Consider the following 20766-nt stretch of genomic DNA (forward strand, 5'->3'; position numbering starts at 1 on the left):
TCTTCATCAACAACCGAACGTGTGACCGAGTACGGAGGTGCTGCCCGTTCGTGGCGCCGGAACCGATCGTGATCAAGATCTTCTACGCGCTTTTGCAAGCGGCAAGTGAACGTCTACCGCAGCAACAAGAGCCTCATCTTGTAGGCTTTGGAATCTCTTCAAGGGTGAGACTCGATACCCCCTCGTTGCTACCGTCTTCTAGATTGCATCTTGGCTTGGATTGCGTGTTCGCGGTAGGAAAATTTTTGTTTTCTATGCAACGTTATCCTACAGATAGGATAGTGGTCAATGGTACTAATTCAATTAACAAGTTAGGGTTTATACCTAGGTGGTACTAATTGGATCATATAGGTTTTACTGAAAAGTAAAGACATGAAATGATGATCACATGTAAAGTGATGTTGTTTTATTTTAGTAGATCATGATCATGCATGCATTTGTTTCTAACTAGGGTTCTATAGGTATAAATGAATCTCACATGATTACATGTGACACATAACTAGGGTTTTAGAGTTACTACTAAAGTGGAATGATCACATGAAATAATGAGATCAATGTCTTACTTAAATTAAAACTAGGGTTTCTAAGCTATGGTATAACTCATAAAATGATAATTGGTAATAGAGTTGTGTTTACTAATTACTTTGAATCAAATTAGTGATGGTTTGACATTTTATTAATTTTCACAAGATTAAGTAATTAGAGTAACTTCTATTTAGGTTTAATTAAGAATCAGGGTTTAACAATTGTGATTAGGGTTAAAGTATTTAACTTGTTAACTTAGGATGTTTAAGTAAACAATTGTTGGGCTACCAAAATAATATTGGCTTATAATATTTTCTTGAGTTATTACTATTTAAAGAAAATAGAAAATAGTAATATGCAAATTAGGGTTTATGGATTACCACTAATAATTAAGTTAATGCAAATATGGTAAATAAAATTAATCCTAACATTTTACTTAGTTACTGAGTAGCTAATATTTAATTTTGAACTTATCTAATTTATTGATTTCAAATTGGATTTTAAATAAATTGAAAAGGCATAATTAACAAAGTTAAAAATAAGTGAATTTTTATTTTGACACACATTTTTGTTTTATATTTTATTTGAATAGAGTTTATTTTTGTGAGCATTTTGATATATTATTCATATTTTTCTGAGTTGAAATGAATTTTATATGGTTTTACAAAGTTTCAGCAATTTACTGGTTTTTAAATTAAACAACAAATGCTAATTGTACCGAGACAGATCTAGCCCTAGACACTGACTGGTGGGGCTTGTCTCCACGTCGGCTGCCACGCAAGCAAGGACCGGTCAAAGTTGACCAGGACCTTTGACCTCACCGGCGGTTAAACGCCGGCGGTCAGCAGATGGTGGCGCCGCCGATTTACGGCCTCAGGGATGCGCGGCTAGGCTCTATCGAACGAGTACAACGAGATGAAGCGAATGGTGGCGTTGGTTTTGCAAGGGGATCACCGGAGCTTCGCCGGCGATGGGTACCGGCGGCGGTGCTACTCCGGCCAACATGCGAATTAGGGCTACAGGCGATGACAGGAAGAGAGAGTAGGTGCGATAGACGCGTATGCTCACCCTGAAGCTCATGGTGTGGTCAGCTCCGGCGATGATCGACGGAGACGACGGCGATTAGAGATTTCTCGGCGATGTGCTGCAGAAGGGAATGCCGAAATTAAGCCGCTTCCTTGCTCCCCTTGATGCTCTACTCCTCCATGGTGCTCCTTGAGTCCAGGCGCTCCTCCTGGACCACACACCGGAGGCGGGGTGACCTCCTCCGTCGGCTTTGTCTTCGACTCCGGCGACAGAGAGTGGATGAGCGGGAGAGATAGAGAGTGTCTGAGTAGCAATGGAGTGGTGGAGGTGAACAAGAAGTGCACGGCGATGCTCTCCACCTATTTATAGGCCAAGGGAAGCCCTGTGGCCTCGACACGTTGACGGCCATGGCTCGGAGAGGTGGCGGTCTCTGGAAGCTTCTAGCTGGCAAGGACCTCCTCGTCCGCGGATAAGCTCGGACGCGAGAGAGGTTGGGCGTGGTTCTGAGTGTCTGGCGACGTCCGGGGCAAGCTTATCGACAACGAGATCGTGGCCTACTGGCTCCGCCCCGCTGTCGAGCTCGGAGACGACGACGACGCCAGCCTATTCTCTTCGCACGATTCTTGACGCACGCGAAACGGTATTTGGCCGTGGGCTGGACTCGCTCCCGGGCTTTGATGGGCTGCTGTGGTGGGCTGTCGCGCCGTGTCTGGTAAGTTTCCCTCTCTTTTCCTTTTTCAAATTCTATTTTATATTTTATGTTTTCTATTTTGTTGTTTGAATTCTGTTTTGTTTTACAGGTTCTAGAATATTTGAATATCAAAACAATTTGATAATGCTATCTACTCTATGGTTTTGTTTATAAATAACCATATTATCATTGGTTTATTTTGTGTTCTTATGAGACATAATTCAAAATTCAAATAGATATGATTTTAGGGTTTATCTCAATTGCTTTTTAATTAAGGAATTAAACCTGTTTTAATTGATTTGAAATTTAGAACATGTGCATGGTGAACACATTCTATTTTTCTAGTGCTTAACCATAGTGATCATTCACATATAATTTTATTATGGCTAGGGTTTAACAAATGGTAAAGGAAATGGAATTGGTTAATGATTTTATGTGAATGATAGTTCTTAAGTTTTAAGAAGATGATTGAGACATTGGTTTCACTCTACTCACCGAATGATATTTAGTCCTAAGTACATATGGCTTAGTTTATACTTGTGATCCATGATGCACAAGTTAGGACATATTATTTTATGTGGATTGAATCCTATGTGAAAAGGTTTAGGTTTTTGGTAATGCTCACTAGTTGAAGTATAAATAGGCATGAGGCATGGCAGGATTCTTTTCATGATCCCAAGTGATACTTGGATTCAAATGTGGTCTAGGGTTTTAGTTGGAATTACCTATGTGATACACAAGCTAGAATTGGTTATAAGCTTAAGCTTTGATTATGTTTTATTGACTAGCTAGGGTTACTCCTCCATACAAGGCATGAGGATTGGTCTGGGGTTAACTACTAGTGATATACTTATTATTTTATGTGATAGATAAGATCTAGTGATCATATGATTTAACTTAGCATCTATATCTACAAGTTATGATCATGCATTAGACAAGATCTACTCATTCCTCACTAATCCCTCTTTAATATTCCTCTCATCACACGCATCCTAGATCCTTAGGGTTTATAATTAACACCAAGTTGTGATGATTATGGAATTGGTTTCCTAAGGTATTGCTAATGGTATAGGGTTCTCATCTCTAACATCAAATGTTGTCTTAAACAACTAAGATTAGTACTACTCTAGTATTCTTGTATGAGCATGGCTATGATTAGTATTATAACTTCTCTCACTTCTCAATGTCTTGGAATATCCTAAGGTCCTACTTAAGAGATGATGACATGATCCTCTAAATATATGGTTTTCCTAGGAATTCTACCTTGGTATCTTCTGTAGCTTGTTCTTCAGGAAATCTGATAAACCTGCATCTTGTGGTATGCCTCCACCTCCTAGCTTCTTCATCTTGATCCTAGCTAATTCACATGGAGTGGCTCTATGTGTTAGTTCCCATGTATCATGGTACTTGATGAGCAAATGGATGAAGGGTGTGGCTCTATTTATAGGCTTGGGCAAGCTCTAGTATCATGACACATAGGTGGTGACTCTTGTGTTGGTTGGATGAGTAAGGTTCTTGGTTGTCATGCCCTTATCCATAGCAATCCTTTGAGCATGAGGTGGCAAAGCTTGGGATGCAAGTCATGTAGATATTTTCATCCCATGTGGCAAGATCATTATCCTCTCATATGATTTATTTTTGGATAGCCAAGTGGCATTTGCTACTAAATATCTTGTGGATGGTTTTATTATTGTTGATGAGTCACTATATTATATTTGATTGGATTTATATTATAATATTGGTGAAAAGGTGGAAGTTGAAGGTTATTCCTCAAATTTGGATAGTTTTTGTTTGATTTCACCAAGGCATGATCATATGAGTTTCAAAGTACTCATAGTTAATTGTATTCAAATAGTTTGAACTATAATTCGTAATGTAAATGGATTTAGTTTTATGATATTCCATGTATTTAATAAGTTATGATTTAAATAAGAATGTGTGGCTTTTATGCACTTTAGACCCCGTGGTTTACCTTATTTATAAGTGAATTAAATTGCACACAAAGGTAGTTGCTAACTTTTAAGTGTTGTGTAATAGTTCTAGTTCCTTTTGATCCAACCTATGGATCAAATTATGTCTACCCATAATAAGGTTTTAGCAAAGATCACAGTGAAGTTTATAGCGCTTGACTTGATGAGCTACTTCAATTCCAGCAAGTCAAGTGAAACTTCAGTTGCTGTGGTAAGTTTTTATTTGAAGCGCGAAAATTCCCTGGATTTTCTATGCATGAATGCAATGCACACTTTGGTGTTTTCTCATTTTGTAGCCTCTAAACCTGGGATATTACAACCTCTCCCCCTTAAACTGAACTTCGTCCCGAAGTTCGAACGCTCTCATGTTTCGGAACGTGGAACTGACTTGAACAGATCACAATCCTTTCAAACTCCATGGTGATCTCATTAGATATAATTGGATATATCCCTTGTCCAGATCCTTCATGTAGTCTTCTGATATCTGGCACTGATACTTTCTTCTATTCTATGATTTCTTCCAACACTCTAAGCTTATAGTCTCGCTCTCCAAAGATTCTTGGATTAGGACATCTTCTTATGCGAATGGACTTTACTAATGGTTGTGGTGATAGCTTCCTATCTGGGTACTCAAAACTTGGTTCTACCAGCTGTGGTGATCCAGCTGCGGTACCCAAAGCTTAATTCTAAAAGATTTATTTAAGGTAGGGTATTGTTTTCTCTTACTACCATAACGAAAGTAATGGTACTTAGTAAGGTATTTACAATAGTCATGGTCTTGAGGTTTATTCCTATGAATGGATTAGACTCATTTAGTCCATCCAATATATCATGGCTTCTAGTTTATGCTAGTTATCCTCCTTTTTGGCTTCTTTAGGTTCCATGAAAGGAATCTTTCTAATAATCATTAGTTTTGGTATGGTCAAACCCTTCGGTATTTTGTTTTCTTAGGCTTTGATTGTCCTCCGATATATTCTTCCTCCAACTTCATTATCTAAGGCTTACTTAAGTTCTCTTGGTTTCGAGTAATTACAATTACCCACTCAAGTTAAGGTCTAACCCTTATTTCCTCGAGATATGAACCTCGGCTTCTGGTCTGACAACCTCCTGAGAGTACTATTATATGGATACTTTCCAACAACCTTATAAAAATAAGATCGGACTTCCTCTCAGTTCAGACCTTTTTCTTCGTCTTTCACACTACAAATAATATCTTAATACTTCTCCTTCAGCATTCCTCTCCCCCTTGGAGTTTACTAATGATCTTAAAAATTCCTTTCTTCTAATCATTAAACTCCAAGGTTAGAAAATTGGTCTTGATCTGGTTTATAGTTTGTACTTTTCTAGAGTCTCACGAAGAATTCTTTGTGTTGTATCCACACAATTGTGGATATCCGTGGTGAATCCTCCAACTAAATATTTACCAGCTATGGGATACCAGCTGCGGAATCCCTCTTTCCTTTAGAGTGAAAGAACGATTAAGCTGTGGACTATCTGTTACCAGCTGCAGACTATCTAATACGAGATGTGGCTTACTTGATATCAGCTGTGGGCTATATGTGGTTCTAGTCAATATCTACCTACCAGCTGTGGCTACTTACATAGTTTTAGTTAAGATATACCTCACTTCACATATTTTCTCTTCATGATTATCCTATATCAGTTGCGGTCTTATTATACCAGCTACGACTTCACTTGTCTATTTTCCTTCTTCCAGGGTTGGTTTTGTAAAAGAACCACTTGTTGACACTATAAAAATAGTATCTTAAGTGACTTCACTTGCATTCCCTTATTCCATAATGAATACGGCTCTACTTCTACTGCTCCATATTCACTATTTTTCTCACTTTCGTGATACTTCCATGTTGAAGTACTCCTTGATTAAGGATAGAAGTGAGTTTTGATTGGTCCTTCCTTTAGAGTATTGTGGTTGCTTCCCACAATTTGACTTCCTTCTTCTAGTGAACCTTCATCTTGTCTTCAAAATCTTCAGAATTCGTCACTTCCTCACACGAATACCTTTACCCTCTAGATCTATAACATCAAGTAAGAACTTGATATTGCAACATGCATTTGCATATCAAAGTCAAACTTCATGTATGGATCTAGTCAAACAATGAAAATCCAATAAAGTCCAAGAAAATCCAGCTTTGTGCTATACTACACATCCTTATATGCCTAAAGATAAAAGTTGGGTAAGACATCCCTAAACTTCAAGTGTAGATGTGCAATATATAACACCACATAATATAGGTTTAGGTTGTGATACTTAGCACGAATACATGAATTTCTACTATTTGTCTCAACATTTATCTTAATTGCACATTTGCAATGAGACAAACTTGAAACACAATGGCCTGGGATAGTTGAAGTTATCCTAGTTTTCTTTGGAAGTACTAACAAAATAGTATACCATATATATGTGCTATTGAGGACTACTTCCTATAATACAATTAGTTTTAACATGTCTACTCTAAACACATGATTGTTTAGAATATACCACATATAACTGTAGGATTTCTCTATGTGATATGCTCTAAATAAGCCTTCTTTAAATTAAAGACTATGGTTCTAATATACTTGGTACAATTATTAGGATTTTAAGGCCTAAGCTTTCGAACTATTCCTTAAATCCTACTCCTCATCATACTTCCGTTAACTTACTTATGATGTTCTACTCCCTCACATCATGATTCTCAAGTGAATCATATATGATTACCAATTTTACCATGAAAAGTAGACTTATATAACTCCTATCACTCTTCCTTACCTCCTATGATTGACTCATCATAGACATATACTACCTTATATAACTTATCTCCCTTACTTAACATCAGTCATTTGACATTTTAAATGACTCTTACTTAACCATACTTGTATTGGTATACTTCTTCCAATAGGATATCTTCCTTGTGGTTGTATCCTCTCTTTGGACTACCATGTGTTGTCTACCAACAGGGGTCTACTACCACCCATTATCTTAAGCTCCAATGGTGTTCTATTTGTTTGGAATGAAGCAAGATAACTAACTAATTTTACTTAAGAAAATAGATAAGAAAGATTGACTAAAGTGTGTCAGGATTATTCTCAAGTGAATACCCATATCAAGTCAAAAGAATTGTTGGTTTAGCTAATACAACTTCCTATAGACACTACCAAACCTATAGGTCTCCTTTAAAGGGTTTTAATCCTAGGGTCAAAGCATTTGCTCTGATACCAGCTGTGATGACCCAGCGTACCACTGCATGGTGTAGTACACAAGTCGTTGACATAACACAAGTGAAACACCGTTCCACTCATATTACATCTCTCAGAGTGGTACAACAGAAACATATGCGAGTCCAAGGTATGTCTATAGAAGTACACCCGAACTGTTTACATAAGATCAACACAACCTCCTACTTTACAGTGAGGTAAAACTTCAAATAAAGCTCCAGAAGAACGACTTGTAGTCTATCTCATGGCTAACTCAAGATTATGAGCTACTTGGTTTTCTATAGAAATCTAGCTTGCTATGATTAGGGAAAGGTTCCCTTCTATTACTAGTCTAAGTTTCCACTCTAGCTGATGCAGAAGTTGACTCCATTGACTTCTTTGATTGGATTCTTCATCTTGTTGCAGTTGACTCCTTTGTCTTCGAGTTCCACGGTAGTTTCTCCTTTGGTGCCTTGATCTAAGAAGGGGGTTCAAATGGGATAGAATGAGTACGAGCGTACTCAAGCAAGTTCATATTAGAAAATAGGTGTATCATGCACTAGCTACAGCCATAGACCGGAAAGTCATAGGCCAATGCAAGTTTTCATAAACATTTCTTCAAAAGGTTTATTTTATTCTGAAAACTATGCCCGTCGATCTTCACAGGTTGAACAGAACTTCGTGGAGTTCCTTTCCTGCCGCGTTCGCAGCTCCCTTCCCGAACAGTGGAGTGACAGCCACAATTTGATACACTCTGCAGAGGTGCGTTACTTTTCCCATAAGAGATTCCACCCCTTTTGCCATCCGCAGGACTTGCCCCCGTTCACACTTCCTTTGGTGTGAGGCCAGGTATGAAAATCCAAGCCCACACCGCCTTCTCCGCGACTGCAAACCCACCCTTTTGTCCAACCGTACACCCCCAGTAGACTTCTCCCGATAATACGGCTTTACTCATGGTGTACTCCTGACAATCCTTCATAGATCGTAGAGCTTATCATCACTAATGGATGGGGATTTAAAAGGATATCCCAACCTATTGCGGTGGTGCCTCCAACACCCCACCGGCTCTACAGATCCGTTGGCGTGCAGAAGGGAAAAGATACGGCTGGCTTCCCGCGAGCCATTATAGATCTCATGGTCAACGCGGTTTGTACGGCGCTAGAATCACCGGACGGCATTGGTAATTAATCCTAGGGTGATATAACCCATGCAATGGAACCTCCACCATATCAACACATACCATGGTTCCATTGCCCACCACATAGTCATATTCATAATTGTAAAATAATACTTTGCTTTTCAATGCATGAGTGATAAGTATAGTACTTTGCATATAGTTTGATAAAAATAATCAAATGACATGAGCAAGCGATGAACTTGCCTTTCTTGACCGCAAGATTATGCAGCAAAAGCTTCGATACGTGAGAACTCCAAATGCTGAAATACCATCATCGTCCGGTAAGGACAATGTTTAAAGAACTGGCAAAAATGCTATAATGCATAGTATGAGATGCAATCGTCCCGAGCGTAACCTAACCTCGATGATTTAGGATGTATGAGTTGTAAAGATTTCTTTAGGGTTGGTTGCACTTTTAGAATGGTTCTCAAACAAGGTTCTTATTAGGGTTTGGTTATATTAGCATCATAATCAAGTGATATAAGACATCATAACAATCATACACATAAAGAATAGTAGTGGAATAATATGTGAAGAACAAGCTTGTCAATTTTAAGTTCTACATGACATGGTTGATGATTACTTATATTATATTTCAAAAGAATAACTTTTGAAGAACATGTTGTTTAAGAAATAAGAAGTATTTCAAATAAGAACTATGGCTTCTATGGTTTGATTGACATTTGTACTTCAAAAGAATAACTTTTGAAGAACAGGTTAAATAAGAATATGAACTACTATACATAGGAGCTATGGCTTTCTAGGGTTTACTATTGGATTTATTTAGTTCTCTAATAGGAACTAGTTGGGTTCTTAAATAGAATTGGTCTATATGTAACAAGTATTAGCAGGTTTATTACTATGGTTGATTATGGTTAGCATATCAAAGAATGATGTTCAAGGTGTTGCTATGAGTTAGGGTTTACTATAAATTCACAATTGCTTTACTAAGTAATCTCTAATGGTTTCTAAATTAAGTGGATTATCATTCCTAAGTAGGGTTTAGTTGAATAGGAGCGCATGTGATGTGAATTGCTACACAAGGTTGGTACTAGGGTTTATCCTTATGGTTCTACTAAATTATGATGGTTGAGGTTGATCCTAATGGTGTGGTATATAGGATAGTGGTCAATGGTACTAATTCAATTAACAAGTTAGGGTTTATACCTAGGTGGTACTAATTGGATCATATAGGTTTTACTGAAAAGTAAAGACATGAAATGATGATCACATGTAAAGTGATGTTGTTTTATTTTAGTAGATCATGATCATGCATGCATTTGTTTCTAACTAGGGTTCTATAGGTATAAATGAATCTCACATGATTACATGTGACACATAACTAGGGTTTTAGAGTTACTACTAAAGTGGAATGATCACATGAAATAATGAGATCAATGTCTTACTTAAATTAAAACTAGGGTTTCTAAGCTATGGTATAACTCATAAAATGATAATTGGTAATAGAGTTGTGTTTACTAATTACTTTGAATCAAATTAGTGATGGTTTGACATTTTATTAATTTTCACAAGATTAAGTAATTAGAGTAACTTCTATTTAGGTTTAATTAAGAATCGTGGTTTAACAATTGTGATTAGGGTTAAAGTATTTAACTTGTTAACTTAGGATGTTTAAGTAAACAATTGTTGGGCTACCAAAATAATATTGGCTTATAATATTTTCTTGAGTTATTACTATTTAAAGAAAATAGAAAATAGTAATATGCAAATTAGGGTTTATGGATTACCACTAATAATTAAGTTAATGCAAATATGGTAAATAAAATTAATCCTAACATTTTACTTAGTTACTGAGTAGCTAATATTTAATTTTGAACTTATCTAATTTATTGATTTCAAATTGGATTTTAAATAAATTGAAAAGGCATAATTAACAAAGTAAAAAATAAGTGAATTTTTATTTTGACACACATTTTTGTTTTATATTTTATTTGAATAGAGTTTGTTTTTGTGAGCATTTTGATATATTATTCATATTTTTCTGAGTTGAAATGAATTTTATATGGTTTTACAAAATTTCAGCAATTTACTGGTTTTTAAATTAAACAACAAATGCTAATTGTACCGAGACAGATCTAGCCCTAGACACTGACTGGTGGGGCTTGTCTCCACGTCGGCTGCCACGCAAGCAAGGACCGGTCAAAGTTGACCAGGACCTTTGACCTCACCGGCGGTTAAACGCCGGCGGTCAGCAGATGGTGGCGCCGCCGATTTACGGCCACCCGGGATGCGCGGCTAGGCTCTATCGAACGAGTACAACGAGATGAAGCGAATGGTGGTGTTGGTTTTGCAAGGGGATCACCGGAGCTTCGCCGGCGATGGGTACTGCGGCGGTGCTACTCCGGCCAACATGCGAATTAGGGCTACAGGCGATGACAGGAAGAGAGAGTAGGTGCGATAGACGCGTATGCTCACCCTGAAGCTCATGGTGTGGTCAGCTCCGGCGATGATCGACGGAGACGACGGCGATTAGAGATTTCTCGGCGATGTGCTGCAGAAGGGAATGCCGAAATTAAGCCGCTTCCTTGCTCCCCTTGATGCTCTACTCCTCCATGGTGCTCCTTGAGTCCAGGCGCTCCTCCTGGACCACACACCGGAGGCTGGGGTGACCTCCTCCGTCGGCTTTGTCTTCGACTCCGGCGACAGAGAGTGGATGAGCGGGAGAGATAGAGAGTGTCTGAGTAGCAATGGAGTGGTGGAGGTGAACAAGAAGTGCACGGCGATGCTCTCCACCTATTTATAGGCCAAGGGAAGCCCTGTGGCCTCGACACGGTGACGGCCATGGTCGGAGAGGTGGCGGTCTCTGGAAGCTTCTAGCTGGCAAGGACCTCCTCGTCCGCGGATAAGCTCGGACGCGAGAGAGGTTGGGCGTGGTTCTGAGTGTCTGGCGACGTCCGGGGCAAGCTTATCGACGACGAGATCGTGGCCTACTGGCTCCGCCCCGCTGTCGAGCTCGGAGACGACGACGACGCAGTCTATTCTCTTCGCACGATTCTTGACGCACGCGAAACGGTATTTGGCCGTGGGCTGGACTGCTCCTGGGCTTTGATGGGCTGCTGTGGTGGGCTGCTGCGGCCAGGTCTGGTAAGTTTCCCTCTCTTTTCCTTTTTCAAATTCTATTTTATATTTTCTGTTTTCTATTTTGTTGTTTGAATTCAAATTTGAATTCTGTTTTGTTTTACAGGTTCTAGAATATTTGAATATCAAAACAATTTGATAATGCTACCTACTGTATGGTTTTGTTTATAAATAACCATATTATCATTGATTTATTTTGTGTTCTTATGAGACATAATTCAAAATTCAAATAGATATGATTTTAGGGTTTATCTCAATTGCTTTTTAATTAAGGAATTAAACCTGTTTTAATTGATTTGAAATTTAGAACATGTGCATGGTGAACACATTCTATTTTTCTAGTGCTTAACCATAGTGATCATTCACATATAATTTTATTATGGCTAGGGTTTAACAAATGGTAAAGGAAATGGAATTGGTTAATGATTTTATGTGAATGATAGTTCTTAAGTTTTAAGAAGATGATTGAGACATTGGTTTCACTCTACTCACCAAATGATATTTAGTCCTAAGTACATATGGCTTAGTTTATACTTGTGATCCATGATGCACAAGTTAGGACATATTATTTTATGTGGATTGAATCCTATGTGAAAAGGTTTAGGTTTTTGGTAATGCTCACTAGTTGAAGTATTAATAGGCATGAGGCATGGCAGGATTCTTTTCATGATCCCAAGTGATACTTGGATTCAAATGTGGTCTAGGGTTTTAGTTGGAATTACCTATGTGATACACAAGCTAGAATTGGTTATAAGCTTAAGCTTTGATTATGTTTTATTGACTAGCTAGGGTTACTCCTCCATACAAGGCATGAGGATTGGTCTGGGGTTAACTACTAGTGATATACTTATTATTTTATGTGATAGATAAGATCTAGTGATCATATGATTTAACTTAGCATATATATCTACAAGTTATAATCATGCATTAGACAAGATCTACTCATTCCTCACTAATCCCTCTTTAATATTCCTCTCATCACACTCATCCTAGATCCTGTGATGATTATGGAATTGGTTTCCTAAGGTATTGCTAATGGTATAGGGTTCTCATCTCTAACATCAAATGTTGTCTTAAACAACTAAGATTAGTACTACTCTAGTATTCTTGTATGAGCATGGCTATGATTAGTATTATAACTTCTCTCACTTCTCAATGTCTTGGAATATCCTAAGGTCCTACTTAAGAGATGATGACATGATCCTCTAAATATATGGTTTTCCTAGGAATTCTACCTTGGTATCTTATGTAGCTTGTTCTTCAGGAAATCTGATAAACCTGCATCTTGTGGTATGCCTCCACCTCCTAGCTTCTTCATCTTGATCCTAGCTAATTCACATGGAGTGGCTCTATGTGTTAGTTCCCATGTATCATGGTACTTGATGAGCAAATGGATGAAGGGTGTGGCTCTATTTATAGGCTTGGGCAAGCTCTAGTATCATGACACATAGGTGGTGACTCTTGTGTTGGTTGGATGAGTAAGGTGCTTGGTTGTCATGCCCTTATCCATAGCAATCCTTTGAGCATGAGGTGGCAAAGCTTGGGATGCAATTCATGTAGATATTTTCATCCCATGTGGCAAGATCATTATCCTCTCATATGATTTATTTTTGGATAGCCAAGTGGCATTTGCTACTAAATATCTTGTGGATGGTTTTATTATTGTTGATGAGTCACTATATTATATTTGATTGGATTTATATTATAATATTGGTGAAAGGGTGGAAGTTGAAGGTTATTCCTCAAATTTGGATAGTTTTTGTTTGATTTCACCAAGGCATGATCATATGAGTTTCAAAGTACTCATAGTTAATTTTATTCAAATAGTTTGAACTTAATTCGTAATGTAAATAGATTTAGTTTTATGATATTCCATGTATTTAATAAGTTATGATTTAAATAAGAATGTGTGGCTTTTATGCACTTTAGACCCTGTGGTTTACCTTATTTATAAGTGAATTAAATTGCACACAAAGGTAGTTGCTAACTTTTAAGTGTTGTGTAATAGTTCTAGTTCCTTTTGATCCAACCTATGGATCAAATTATGTCTACCCATAATAAGGTTTTAGCAAAGATCACAGTGAAGTTTATAGCGCTTGACTTGATGAGCTACTTCAATTCCAGCAAGTCAAGTGAAACTTCAGTTGCTGTGGTAAGTTTTTATTTGAAGCGCGAAAATTCCCCGGATTTTCTATGCATGAATGCAATGCACACTTTGGTGTTTTCTCATTTTGTAGCCTCTAAACCTGGGATATTACACTGAAACGCCCCATACATGGACCCTTGAGACTCTGCACCACCTCTGCGCAGTCTGAAGCCACCATGACCTCGCCAATATGTAGATCAGCCGCCAGCGCCAGGCTCTCCCGACAGGCCATCGCCTCCAGGCAGCCAGGGTCCGTAACGCCATCGAAGACCACTGCCGACGCTCCCAGGTACTCCCCTGTTTGCGATCGGCAAACTGCTCCAACCGAACCCTTCCGTCTTGTTTTTGCCACTGCACCATCAACGTTGATTTTGCAACAGCCCAATGGTGGAGGTATCCATCGAGGTGTCGCTGCTGCCACTCCTCCTCTCGGTTGCACCTTCGACTGTTTGCACTCACCCAGATCCCTGACAAAGGCCTCAACAAAGAGGTGGGTTGCCAATGGACTCTGGTAGATTTCTTCATGGATCACCTTGCGCCTGGCGTGCCAGATTGCCCACAAAGTGATCGTCATTTTAGAGAATTCTTCATGATCCATTGTCTTGAGCATCACGAACAACCATTGTCTCGCAGAAGGTTCCGTCGCGAGGCACATATGCTCAACAATGACCGGGTCCGCTAGCGCCCACACGCAGCGCGACATGTTACATTCTATCAGGGAGTGGCGCCAGGAGTCTACATGGCCACACACAGAGCAGCTTGATGACGGTGCCATGTTCCGTCGCTGGCGAACATCACCTGTAGGCAGCGAGCAGTGGGCCAACCTCCACAGAAACACCCGCACCTTGGAGGGTACCTTGCACTTCCATAACCATTCCTTACTCTCACCTATTGTGCTCGAAGCCGCTGGTCTGCTCTCCAGATAGTCTTCTTTGGTTTTCTTCACCGACACCAGAGCCCTATACGCTGATCGTACTATGAATACTCCAGACTTTTCAAAGTGCCAGGCCCAGAAGTCGTCCTGTACTCGCGTACATAGTGGGATCCCTCTGATCACCTCCACATCCATAGGGAGAAAGAACTCTTCCAGCCTCTCTGTATTCCATGTGGCTGAGGTCGGATCGATATAGGCACTCACCATCTCAGGGGCATCAGCTTTGATTGGAGCGACCGGAGTAAGCCGCTCGTCTCGGGGAAGCCATTTATCCCTCCAGGCCGCGGTCGTCGTGCCATCGTCTATTCTTCTGATCAGTCCGAGTTTCAGAGTGTCTCGCCCTTCAATAATCGCTCTCCAAACCTGCGACGGGTGTGACCCCCATTGGGCAGTTAGGATATCCGTGGTAGGGAAATAGACCGCCTTGAGCACACGTGCACTCAGCGTAGATGGCTCTTGTAGAATACGCCATGCTTGTCGCGCTAGGAGAGCTAGGTTAAACAGTTCAATGTCGCGGAAACCCAGTCCTTCCATATATTTAGGTTGAGTCATTGTCTCCCAGGAGACCCAACACGTCCTTCTCTTCCCCTCGTGGCTGCCCCACCAGAACTTCCTTATCATAGCATTGATGTGATCACATAACCCACGTGGCAATTTGAAACATGACATCGAGAAGGTTGGCACAGCTTGGGCAACAGATTTTATCAGAACCTCCTTTCCGCCTACCGATAGCAACATCTCCAGCCAGCCCGTCACTGCCCATGGTGACGAGGATGGAGAAGAAAAAAGGAGGAGGCCGAAGCTGTACGCGGGCCAGGCTAGGCCAAGGCCAAGGGAAAGAAAGGAAGTGAGATGGGCCGACTCGGACTTGGCTGTCGGGGAAAAAGAAAAAGGCCATAGGGAGAAGAACTGGGCCATGTTAGTGGGTTAGGGGTTTTGTTTTTCTTTTAAATTTTATTTTCCTTTTTCTCTCTTTGTTTACAAACAGATTGAAAACCTTTTGAAACCAAAGAAAATTGAAACCAACTTTATTTAGAAATTTGAAAACATTGAAATAATTTTATTTGTAATAAATCTTTGGTTTTAGGGTTTCATTAAATGAAAAGACAAGGTAGGGTTTATTATATAAACCATATGAGAGGAAAAACAAAATAACTAGGTTTTATAAAAATAATTTTATTTTGTCAAAAACATGTGGATCATTATGCATGATGCTAATCACTTAGGAACGATGCGGAAAACAAGGAGCTAAGAAAAACTAATATGGGGTTTTTCCATATCGTTACACACATGAAACTTGTTTTAGATTTGTTTAAGTTTAAATGTATCTAGTCACTATTTGGTGCTTACATGCATCTAAATTTAAATAAAACAAATAATTTTTTTATAGGACGGAGAGAGTAATTGGGGTAGAACGGGTTCAATAAGGATCATATGCTACATATAACCATGACTTTCATGATAGATATGATAAAATTAAATTAAATTAATGAAGCGATAAGCAAAGGAAATTATTAATACTATTTCCGATTCATATTATTTGATGCTAATATAGACACATCTAGACATATTTTAGTTATATATACATTTATTTTAGCATAACTAATATGGATCGGAGGGAGTATATGATTTACAGCGTGAAATGTATATCCACCAATATCTCTCCTCACAAAGAGATGGTATATCAAACCATCGATATAATATTTTGCACGGCACTTCAGGTTGGATCATGTTTAGCTATTTCATTTGACTTATAATCTCGAAATATTAAAACGAGAGCGGATCCAGCTGTCTTGAACTGTACACAAAATGAACAGTTTATGTTTTTTGCATTCTAGTGTGGGATATTAGATTGTTTTCTGTAAGCAATATTGTATCATGAGCCTCTCTCTAGTCAAGTATTGGATGTCATCAAAGATTGCATGAAAGTTTTGGTCGCTTTCAATCGACATCCATCACCATGATCTAGAGGGCCCCGCTTACATAATTCACAAAGTGATCTTATCAACTCGATTAATGGTGTGTTGGCATGCCGGCCAATATTTTTGGAGGGATATTTTACTTTTTTACCTCAGTGATGTATGAATGTCGGAAGGAATTAGTAGTTCATACACAAATTCGATGCCTTCTTACCCGTGCGCCATCACCGTGGCATTCTGTGATTGGGCAGCGCTGGATCTGCTCACCGGCCGCTAGGCACTCCGTCGTCGCGTACAATGACGTGACAAGCTGCAATTAGCCAGTTAACCCTAATTTAATCCGTAGATGCACATGCCGAGCAAAAGGTACAATTAAAACATAACCGGGAGAAGGTCTACATCCTAGTTACATGAACCGAGAATCGGGAGAATTTACAGCGCCAAGAGCTACAGGAATCTAAAAAATAGAGCCCACCAAGGTAAACAACCGAACATCTTCGTGCGAACCGGTGTGTGAGATCGCCGCGAGTAGAGAGGATCGGCGACTGAGGTAGCTGAGGCGGTGGAGCGGAAGTAGGCACCGCTGAACTATCGACGTCGAGAGGGGGTTGTCGGTGGCGACTTGGCGGGGATGGATGATGCCTTGAGTCGGGAAGAGGCGAGGCAATGAGGTAGAATGGGATGTGTCTCTCGCTAGTGGCACCCGCTTAGACTTCTACCCGACGTCCCTGGTGACCCCCTGTAGGTCAGGATCGGCCTAGGGCAACGGATGACTTTCTGGGCCGTGTTTGCGCGGCTTGGCGTGTTTTTTTTTATTGTTGGAAGGGGGTTTGAAGCACTGATAGGTAATTGAGTTTGTTGTGGAGGGGCCTGGAGGTGTATTTTACCTGGCCTTCCTAAAAAGAAGAAAATCCTCACATGCAGCAGCCACCATCATCGAGGTTCTAGAAATCTCCTCTGCCTCGATTATCTATCTTTTTTCATTTCACCCAGGGTCAGGGCGGGCAGCACGGGGCGAGAGATTTCTTTCCTTTTCCTGGCTCGAGGTCCAAACTCCCGAGAGACCTCGCCGCTGGGGAACTCAGCAAAAGGAGAAGAATACCCACGCTCACTTCATCTTCATCCCCAAATCAATCGGAACCTCCATCCAGCTCTCCCCTTCTCTCTGCTCCACGCTTCCCCGCCGATCCACCGCGGCTACCGGGCTGCCGCGCGAGGGCCGGCGATGGCATCGACGCCGCAGCCGCCGCGGGATCTCGCGCACGCCGCGCCGCCGCCGCAGGATCTCGCGAGCATCGGCCTGGGCCTCGCGGCCGCCAGGTCCCTCCATCACCGCCCGCCCCGCCACGGGAAGATGCCGCCAGGTCAGTGTGCGCCCGCCCGTGATCCTTCTGCTCCTCCTATCATTGCAAACAAGCCTTTACCTGCTTGATACTACGACCTGTTAACCGCGGCGCTCCCGTGTCCTGCTTCTATTCTTATCTCCCACTTGCAACCCCAACCCTGTGATTTCATCACTAGTTAATGCGTTGCTTGGCACGCGTGTCATGTGATCCTACCAGCAGATATCGTCTCTGAGTCTTCCTTCCTGCCTGCCTGTTAATTTCACCCGACTATCTCCTCCGTGCAAAAACTCTGTAACTGAAGAATTCGGTTGATGAAATTTGGCAGGTTCCGTGGAGCACCACCAAACCATCTCAGGTTCGCTGATCCACTCGATGATTCAGTTCTGCGGGGCACCGGAGTACTTCATGTTCAACGACACACAACCGGTGATCATTTCGCCCCAGATGGCCGCGGAACCCGCTCCCACTGTCCCCGCGGAGTACTTCATGTTCAACGATCCCCATCCGGTGATCCCGGCCCAGATCACCACGGAACCCGCTCCCAACAACGTTCCCGCGGCGGCCGCCACCCGTGCCGCCAACGCGGAGGCCGACAACCCCGAGGAGTGGGAGTTCATCTCGGACGAGTCGCTCAACTACATCAGCCGCATGCTCATGGAGGAGGACATCGACGAGAAGGTCAGCATGTACCAGGAGGAGTCCGCCACGCTGCGCGCCACCGCCAAGCCCTTCTACGACATCCTCGGCCACAAGTTCCCGCCCTCGCCCGACCGCAGGCTCACGCCCTGGTCCCTCGACAGCCCCGGCGACAGCAGCGGCAGCGGCAGCAGCAGCCAGGCCCAGTCCCTGTCCAGCGTCGTTACTAGCTGCAGCATCGGCGGTGCCGTCGATAGCAACCAGCCGCACAATGTCGCGCACTGCGAGCAGCTGGAAGCCTACCGGGGCTTGTGTGGCCGGTCTTCTCAGCCGCTGCTTGGCCCATCAACCGGTGTTTCTGAGGGCCTGGAGGATGCTTTGATCACCAACGGCAGGATCCCTGAGTACCTGTTCGAGAGCCTTCCGACGTGGGATTTCAGGAGAGGCGTCGAGGAAGCGCAGAAGTTTCTCCCTTGCAGCGACAGGCTAGTCATTGATTTAGAAGCTGCCGATGTCTCAAAGCCTCAACAAGCAGCAGCCAAAGACAAAGACGCTCCCAGCAGGACGGAGGTCTTGAAGGCCAAGAAAAACAGGCAGAGCCAAGACCTTGACTTGATAGAAGGACGGAACATTAAACAGTCTGCATTCTGTTCTGATGAGCCTGATTGGATCGAGATGTTTGACGATTTGCTTCGTGAAACCGAGAAGAAGGCTACAGTTCTGCGAGAACAGATGCGTACTGAAGCTTCCAAGAATTCTCAGGTCGTTCAGGCAAAGAGTACCACCGGGGTGCGGACAAGGGGCAGGAAGCCCACAAAAAATGATGTGGTCGACCTTAGGACCATCCTCATCCACTGTGCTCAGGCTGTTGCAGCTGATGACCGCCGAACTGCGAATGAGTTGCTAAAGCAAATAAAGCAGCATTCCAAGGTAAATGGGGACGGAAGCCAGAGGTTGGCCTTTTGCTTTGCGCAGGGCCTCGAGGCTCGTTTGGCTGGCACAGGGAGCCAACAGTACCGTAGGCTTGTGGCGAAGCGGACAACAGCGTCCGACATGCTCAAAGCCTACCATCTCTACCTTGCAGCATGCCCTTTCAAGAGGCTCTCACATTTCCTCTCCAACCAAACAATCTTGAGCATGACAAAAAATGCATCAAAGGTGCATATCATTGACTTTGGCATTTATTTTGGCTTACAATGGCCATGCCTCATCAGGCGTCTCGCCAAGAGGGAAGGTGGCCCACCAACGCTGCGCATCACAGGAATTGATGTACCTGAGCCAGGTTTCCGCCCTACCGAGCGCGTCGAAGAGACAGGACAGAGGCTTGCAGAGTATGCTAAGAAGTTTGGTCTGCCTTTTGAGTACCAAGCCATAGCATCAAAGTGGGAAACTATCCGTGCTGAGGATCTCAAGGTTGGCAAAGATGAAGTGGTGATTGTTAATTGCCTGTACCGTTTCAGAAATCTTATTGACGAAACAGTTGCTGTAGACAGCCCTAGGAATAGGGTGCTCAATACCATAAGGCAAGTCAATCCAGCAATTTTCATCCATGGAATTGTGAATGGGTCATACAGTGTCCCCTTCTTCATCACACGTTTCCGGGAGGCATTGTTCCATTACTCTGCATTGTTTGACATGCTTGAGGCAACAGTGCCACGGGATGATGACCAGCGTAGACTCATGGAGAGGGATCTCTTTGGCCGTGAGGCACTCAATGTCATTGCATGTGAGGGCTCAGACAGAGTCGAGAGACCAGAGACATATAAACAGTGGCAAGTGAGGAACCTGAGGGCAGGATTTGTGCAGTCTCCGCTGAACCAGGACATTGTGATAAAAGCTAAAGACAAAGTGAAAGATTTGTACCACAAGGATTTTGTTATAGATGAAGACAGTGGATGGCTCCTGCAAGGCTGGAAAGGAAGAATAATTCATGCTATAAGTACATGGAAGCCTAATAACAAGTAGGCTCTTTTTCTGCATATCTCTTATACCATTGTTGAGGCCAGAGCTTGATCAGCACACCGTTATTTTGAGGTATGCAGTGAGCTAAACTTAATTGTGATAGTATTAGTATGTAGTTGTTTAGGTGCACAATATTGAAT

The 20766-nt window shown here is 41.8% G+C and overlaps 1 protein-coding gene across 1 annotated transcript; it reads left to right on the forward strand.

Annotated features, from left to right (window-relative positions):
- The first annotated feature begins 17907 nt into the window (after window positions 1–17907).
- LOC124652737 (scarecrow-like protein 9) lies at window positions 17908–20692 on the forward strand. The gene is made up of 2 exons (XM_047191779.1): window positions 17908–18046; window positions 18354–20692. The coding sequence occupies exons 1-2, from the start codon at window positions 17908–17910 to the stop codon at window positions 20627–20629; spliced, it is 2415 nt and encodes an 804-aa protein (XP_047047735.1). The 3' UTR covers window positions 20630–20692.
- Window positions 20693–20766: the final 74 nt, after the last annotated feature.

This window comes from Lolium rigidum, chromosome 5 (genome assembly GCF_022539505.1).
Source record: "Lolium rigidum isolate FL_2022 chromosome 5, APGP_CSIRO_Lrig_0.1, whole genome shotgun sequence".
Classification (NCBI taxonomy): domain Eukaryota; kingdom Viridiplantae; phylum Streptophyta; class Magnoliopsida; order Poales; family Poaceae; genus Lolium; species Lolium rigidum.

Coding starts and splice junctions, on each gene's coding strand:
- LOC124652737 (XM_047191779.1), top strand. CDS start 17,908: ATGGCATCGACGCCGCAGCCGCCGCGGGATCTCGCGCACGCCGCGCCG. Junction 18,047..18,353: donor CCACGGGAAGATGCCGCCAG/GTCAGTGTGCGC, acceptor GAAATTTGGCAG/GTTCCGTGGAGCACCACCAA.